The 7,791-nt window shown below is 33.8% G+C and overlaps 1 protein-coding gene across 1 annotated transcript; it reads left to right on the plus strand.

Annotated features, from left to right (window-relative positions):
* Window positions 1-780: 780 nt before the first annotated feature.
* LOC137647314 (adiponectin receptor protein-like) lies at window positions 781-7,146 on the plus strand. Its single transcript, XM_068380712.1, has 4 exons — window positions 781-1,004; window positions 1,917-2,104; window positions 3,106-3,299; window positions 3,552-7,146. Exons 1-4 carry the CDS (start codon window positions 814-816, stop codon window positions 3,699-3,701), a joined length of 723 nt encoding a protein of 240 aa, XP_068236813.1. The 5' UTR covers window positions 781-813; the 3' UTR covers window positions 3,702-7,146.
* Window positions 7,147-7,791: the final 645 nt, after the last annotated feature.

The raw sequence follows: 7,791 nt of genomic DNA on the forward strand, positions 1-7,791 counted from the left end.
TGCGTTTGCCCCTTCTCTCTGGCCTGGTGTTGGCTTGCGATTTTGACCTTTGTTTGTCTCAAGAACAGCATTATATAGCCAAAATCATTGATGAATTTAATCTGTTTCAGAGCTAGATTTGAGGTTGCTGAGACTAATGTTTTATATTTTAATATTTTTGTCTGGATTTTTCTATGCAATAGAGACCTGTCAGTAATTAATATAGTTGGGTTGCATGATGCTGTTTTTGGTACACACACAGGTCAAACATACAGCCAACACCAGGATAATGATATAAATACCCCAACTGAGCATCAGGCTGTGTAAAAGACAGAATCTTTTAAGGTTTCACATAGATGTAAAGTTAGCTAATAGTGAGGAGGAAGGGAGATTTTAAGTTGTTAGAACAGGATAAAGTAGACCCTTGGATTACAGTCATTGTTATGTTTACAGTTCTCTTGGCTCTGGAAAAAAAAAAAAATTTTCCTTGGACAGAAGCAGGTTTTGTGTAGTTTGTCGTTCCTTTACATAACTAGTTGTTTGTGACACTTTTTGTGTAATTTCCGTCGTTTCATTTTGGTGACCTGGACATTTTTTTTTTCTGACGGCGTAGTATTTTTTTCTATAGTATTGAATACCTACTAAAATGACTATAGGTATTGAATTCTGACAATTGATAATTATTTAAAAATGTTAATTTTTAGATTAATTATACTTTATAACAGTAACAAATTGGGTGGATAAATATGCAAGCCAAGTTGACCTTATTTTCTGATTACTGTAATAAGAATGAATATTGTTTACTAATCTCATCCTTTTTCCTTTGTAGGTTGCATGGCTTTCATCGGTGTGATGGTGTATTTCTTGACTGGTTGGTCACTTGGTCCCAACTGGGTCGAAGTGGAATTAGAGGAGAAGCTGGTCTTCACAGCCTTCTTCATAGGTGCCATATTCTGCCTGGGTCTATCTTTTACTTTCCACACAGTTTCCTGCCATTCGGAGTTTGTGGGGAAACTCTTTAGCAAGTGAGTAAATAAATGTTTTATTTCAGCAAGTTCTCCTGAATCTTCTAGCCTACTGTATTGTTAAACCACCTAATAGTTAAGGATTCTTAATAATTGAGGTATGGTCATTGGGTAAAGGAGTCTTCATAATTTAGGTATGATCATTGTCTAAATAGATATGCAGCCATATGAAGAAAAACTATAATTATTTCTTCAGTTTCACAAATATTATGTAATACATAGTATAGCATTATTTCTTTTTTAGTGAATATAGTCTATCATTAAATTTTGTGTGTCATAGTTACTGTAAAACATTTTTTAATATATAATATATACTGTATATGTATATATATATATATATATATATATATATATATATATAATATATATATACATATATATACTGTATTTATATAAATTTTAATTGTATGTACAGTAATTAGTTCATGTACACTTACAAATTATAGATTTAAGTCAGTATATCAGGTTTTGTCAATACTGTATCATTGTTAACAAATGCTTTCTATTGATAAATTCCCTGTAGATATAGCAACTTTTTTAAGTTATAAATTTTAAAATTTCATAATGTATCATTCAGGCTTTTTAGTCTCGTTATGCAAAGGTCTACTTGAGTAATGAATCCTTACTGGTGTTCTTAAGCACCAAAGTTGTAAGGATTCCTCTACATCAACGTAAGAAGTATACAGTAACTAGACTTTAGTGATGCAGTAGATAAAAAAAAAAAAAGTTAGTTTTAGCGAAAAGATACCTGAACTTTTTTTTTTCGAGATTGGAATGTTTATGATGTTGTAATTGGAAGCATTGAAAGGCTACTTTGGAAAGGATTGTAAAGTCCAACTCATATTAGATATTATTTATAAGCATTAAATATTAGTTAAGAGCATATTAATAATAATTTTTATTTTTTTTCAGATTGGATTATTGTGGTATTGCATTATTAATCATGGGGTCATTTGTTCCTTGGCTATACTATGGTTTTTACTGTGACTTCCAGCCAAAACTTATCTACTTAACTGCTGTTGTTGTACTTGGCATTACAACTATCATAGTCTCTTTATGGGAGAAGTTCAGCACTCCAACTTTCAGACCATTACGTGCAGGTGAGCAGACCCAGATGCTATGATCTAATTCTGTTGTTTAGTAAAATAGTTTTCTTCAATATTTTTGACATTTTTGCAATCAAACTTCTAATTTTGGTAGGTTTTCTTATCATTGGAGTTAAGGGTATCATCCAAAATTGTCTTGCTATTCACACTAAACAGTTGTTAGCATCACGGCTTAAACTGGTTCAAATAAACTATTCATGCATATTTTTATATATCTGTCAGTATACTGTAGGGACTAGTATTTTAAATTTGGGTATTTTTTTTAGTACTTTTCTTCTGCATCACAAACTCTACTTTTTAAGTTACTTTTACTGTATATCAGAAATTGCGCTTTTGGTAAATATGAAGTAATTGTATGGTAGGTTTTACTAGAGATGATGGAAACATTGTTAATAAACTGATTCCAAATAAGTATTTCCCTATCTAGTATCTTGTGCACTGCACGCATTTCACACAAGTTCATACACTGTAACGGTTTGGTTATCTTATCACTCGCGCTTCCCTGCACTGTTAATAAACCAACCTGTGTAAACTTGATTGTTCTACTGCTACTGTACTTCCTGACACCCATCGGCTGCAGTATGCTACTACCACTCTAGATTTGGAGCTGCTGGTAAGAAACGTTCCAACATTTCTTTGCAACAGCCCCTCGCATCTAGAGTGGTAGTAGCATAATTGTGGCCAATGGGCATCAGTAAATGGCTGTAGAGCTATCAGGATTATACAAGTTTGTTAACTAACAGCGCAGGGAAGAGCAAGTGATAACAATCAAAACCGTTAGTGTATGAGAGTGTGTGAAACACGTGCGGTACACTTGGATGGATTCATAGTTTGTATGGGGAGAAGGCCAAGCATGTAAATTATACCAAATGAGCATGTACAAGTTTCAAGCTTAGTTTTAGAATCATTGTACAGCACTGAGATGTTCTCATTCAAAGGTTGAATGAATCCTAAGTTGCTTTACCAATGTCTAACTATATTGATTTTATTCTCAGGTGTTTTCTTAACATTTGGATTGTCTGGCATCATCCCAGCTGTCCATTACACACTCATTGAAGGATTTGACTTTGCAATCACTCGTGCCTCCATGGGCTGGCTAATCCTCATGGGGGTGCTGTACGTTCTTGGGGCATTGCTGTATGCTGTCCGGGTTCCAGAAAGATTCTTCCCGGGAAAATGTGATCTTTGGGTAAGCTTCAGATTTTATTTTAGTTTGGTATAAACAGTACATTACTGTATATTGCCTTAAGAAAATAATACAGTATGGGTCCGCCATGCAGACACAGACCTGTGGCATAGTGGTCTGATGAGACAATCTTCTGTATTAATAATTCAAATATAGCAGTTTTAGAAACTGGGTTTCATTAATGACATGATAGGCAGTTGCTGAGATGTATGCCATTGTACTTTAGTAACTAAAGTTTTGCATTTGTTTCTCCAGTTCCAGAGTCACCAGATCTTCCATATTCTAGTGATTGCTGCAGCTTTTGTCCATTACCATGGAATCTCAGAGATGGCCATGTACCGTCTCACACACGGTGATTGCACTGTGGAGAACTTGCCTAAAAGTGAAGCTCAGGACATTCTTTAGAAAGTTTTAAAAAATGTTAGAATTGAGTGGTGTTGTGTGGTTTGTTATGCGATTAAAGGCAGTAGGTGCAGACCATTAGCAGGCCGGACTTGTTTGAGAGGCACCATGCATTGCAGATAATCATTATGCCTACTTATTTTGTGGATTTTCTTTTTCTGAATCTTGGCATCTAATAAGATCCAATTATTTTGAGAAGATCAAACTCCGCATGTGTTGTTAATGCGAAACGAAGTACAATAACAGAAAATATTCATACTTAAATTTCTATTCTATTTCAGCTTTTCCATATCATGCCTTTCATCAAATTACCAAATTGTCAAATGGAAATGGAAATTTGGTTCTTTTATAAGAGAACCTATAATTATCATCTTGCACAACTGTCCAATGTGAGAATGTGTGGTGTTTATGTTCCTTCTCTACCTAAGGGCATTTTTATGTAGTATATTTATTTGAGAGTACATTCAGATTTTATTTCTATATACGTACATAATTTATTAAACTTTTTGGAAGAAAGTCTTTGTTTGTGAAAGTGTTAAGTTATGCTGTTATGCAAGCTTCAGTACCATGGAATTTAAATTTTTTTTCTGTTCTACAATCAAATTTATTTTTTCTTGGAAAACATGCAGTGCCACATACAAATCATGAAAATAAGAGGTTTTCTAGGTCAGTTTAGTTGAGAATTACAAGTTGGTATAAAGTATTATTGTGGGATAAAATTGTCACCACACCTTAAGAGTATTGGTCATATCACTCACAACCTTGAAGAAAATTACTTTGAATGTTCATCTTGAAGAAGCATCCCTCATTCTTTTTCCACGCTTTAACATTCAAAAGAGGAAGATCATGTTGTTGAATGTTGGCAAAAAATTGCATAATTTGTAGATATCAATTTTTTTAATTGTATGGAAATGGGGAAAGTATGTATAGGTTTGTACCAATTATTAATGCAACATGGATTTGAAATTTATATAATTTTGGATTGCTGTGCAGTATTAACTGCCATATGTGAAGCCAAGTTTTTATGGCTTCGCTGATACTGTACAAGTATTATGTTAAGCCTTTTCATGTCTTTAGAACAGCATATAGTATTTCCCCGAAGGTGAATTATAAAGTGTTATTTAGCCTGTTACATAAAAAAGTTAGACTACTTGTTCAGATGATGTAACATTGAATTTTGATAAATTACATAAGTGAAAGTTTTTATTGGGCTAAAAATGTTCCAAGTTATGTCAGTGGGAAATAATTTAATTAAATAGATGCACAATATTAACTACAGTATATTTGATATTATTTACGGTGTTGTTCCAATTTAGATTCTCTGTTGATCAATGTAAAGAATCTGTTTTGCTTTTTTTTTTCTTCTTCTATAATAGCCATAAATTAAGTAAGTTTTAAGTTTTTTCCACAAGTATTCTATAGGAAGGGAAGATTTTTTTTGTAAGGTATTGCATATGGGATTAAGGTTTCATTGTCAATAAACTGGAGTTTGTATATGCAGAGTCTATTAGTCGGCAACAAACATACCGTAATGGATTGTGATTTTACGTGGAAGGTATTGTCTAGAAGCGGAGTGTGTAAGCACAATCAAATTACTGTAATATATTTATTCAGATTGATTTCAATGTTTCAATAATAAATATTGAAACAGGAAAAAGTCCTTTGCCATAAGATTTAGTTTTTCATTCAAGTATTCAGGTAATGCTGGCTTGAAAAAAGCTAACTTGATTTAACAAAAAAGATTAATCCCAGTAAAAGGAAACTAAATCAAGAAATGTTCTAATGCTGAAAGTTATAACTAGCATGTTGAAGACAAAACCATTTAATGTTAAATTCTGAATGAAATGAAAAAAATATTTTTAATAAAGAACTGCTTTAATCAACAAAGGCTATTTTGTAACTAGGGTTATGCTATATTTCCTTGGTTGATCTTTAATTTGGGAATCATTTTGACAGATACCTTGAAAAAATATACAATTTTCTTCCAAGGTTCTGAGGAAGACTTGTTTTGCAGTATTCACTTGATAGCTTTATAAGGTAACAGGTAGGCCTAAGCTGTTTTGAATAAGCTAAGCTAATACCTGGGCGGCTTATTGCCTTTTGTTCATTTGAATGAAGAATTAACATTTATATCACCTTTAGGTGTGATTTGGAAAAACTGAACATTATAAACTGAATCTAGAACCACTGTACACATCACAGTTGGTGCTAAACTCTAGATGAGATCATGTTTAACTGTGAAACTCTGACTATTAGACTACTCATGTGATGTGGTAGTGGCTGAAAAATCTGAACCATGGTAGCTCAAAGCAGCCAGTTCGTCAGAAAACAGCAATTCATGTTTTCATGTACTGCTTCAGAAATACGAGGTCTTAACTAAAATAGTGTACGAATCCAAGAGGCTCAAGTAGGCTTATGTTTTATAGCTATGGCATTAAAGATTGCGCTTTCATAAACTTGTTTAGCTGGATGATGACATAATGACCATTTGTTTTGCTTGAAAAGCAAAATGGGTTGGTAATCTAAGATCCATTCAATCTCCATTTCATGCAGGCCCTTGTCTTATTCAGTGTAGTGATGGTGCTTTCCAGTTATTAAAGGAGCTGAATTAGTAGAAAACGTTAAAAATGAGTCTAGTAATCCTTGTGTTGTTGTTTTACTGTAATCCAGAGTAACTGTATTCGTATCTACTGTTTATCCTATTGCAGTGTAGCTCACAATTGAAAAAGTTCATCAGTAGTGTAATATATTACCCCTTGCAAAGCTGGATTTTGCTAATTATTGTATTACCCACTTTGCATGTCTACTCTAATTACAACTTTATGCTGGATCAAGTGAGGTACTATGCTACTGAATGGTATTGTGTGTGCTATGTACAGTATGAAAAACTCTAGATTTTTTTTTTCAATTTTTTCCTTAAGCCAATGATTGTTGCTTTTATAAAACCAGTACAACATTATTAATACTGTTGATATTAGTACATGTATGTAGTGAGTTTTAGTTCAGTTCTTAAAAACTTAATTTGAATGCATCTCATGGACAAGTAAGTACTTATATGTATGGTAAGACAACTGCTCTCGTTGTCATCTGGTAACTTAAAATCATTTACAGACAGACATGAAATGGGAGTTAGCGGGTTTGCTACAATTACCACACTTCATGTGGCTCAACATTTGTTCTTATGAGTACAGTGCAGCCTGAATCTTCATTTAGCAGATGTTAATATTTTCTTTACAGTCTTAAATATTCAAAGCTGATATTTATGTAGTGAACTACAGTATAAGGGTATTGTCTTCTAGGATGTTTTATTTATAAAATATAATTTTTTGAAGTTTTAATATATTTTTTCTCTCGAATGAGTTGCATTTGTATGAAAATAGTTACAGGTGAAACAAATGTTTGTTACACTGTAATGAAGATATAGAGGAAATATATTATAATGAATAAATTGTGTATTTTTCCCAAAGTTCTTGGTGAGTTACATTTGACCAGACATTATTCTTTGCTTCATTTTTTTTCTATATGGAATACAAACCTTCTACCGTTAATATTATTCTAAAGCATAGCTGGAAACCGATCTCTTAAGCCTTTAATGAGGTAATCTATTGGCTGTCAGGTGGCAGGGAAGGCCCACCCACTTCGCTTTATTTTGACTGGCTACCCTAGAATATGGACGTATTTTCTAGGGCTTTTCCTTATAGTGTGTGTTTGGATTGCTGTCGAGATGTTGGCGCCATGGTCAGACTTGCTGCTTTGCCTGGAAAACCTGGCATGGGTTGTCTGTCAACAATCTGAATGCTCAGGAGCTTCTTCTGATAGATCCAGCCTGACCCCAAGCGTGAACAGTGGATTGATTGATGTACAGTACGAAAGCAATTCCTTCTTGGCTGCCGAATGTACAGCCATGGAAGCAGCAGCAATATCGAGCCAGAAAGTCGCCAGTCGGATCGACAACTTTTCAGAAGACTTAGCGAAATTTGTTGGATTCAGAGATGCAGTTGAATTTAACTGACCTCGTGCTGTGGGGTTAAGGCAGTGACTTTCTTGGCTCAGTCAGCTGACCAGTGGGCAAACTGGGTTGGAAGTTCACTTT

The sequence above is a fragment of the Palaemon carinicauda genome, chromosome 9, assembly GCF_036898095.1.
Source record: "Palaemon carinicauda isolate YSFRI2023 chromosome 9, ASM3689809v2, whole genome shotgun sequence".
NCBI classification, from domain to species: domain Eukaryota; kingdom Metazoa; phylum Arthropoda; class Malacostraca; order Decapoda; family Palaemonidae; genus Palaemon; species Palaemon carinicauda.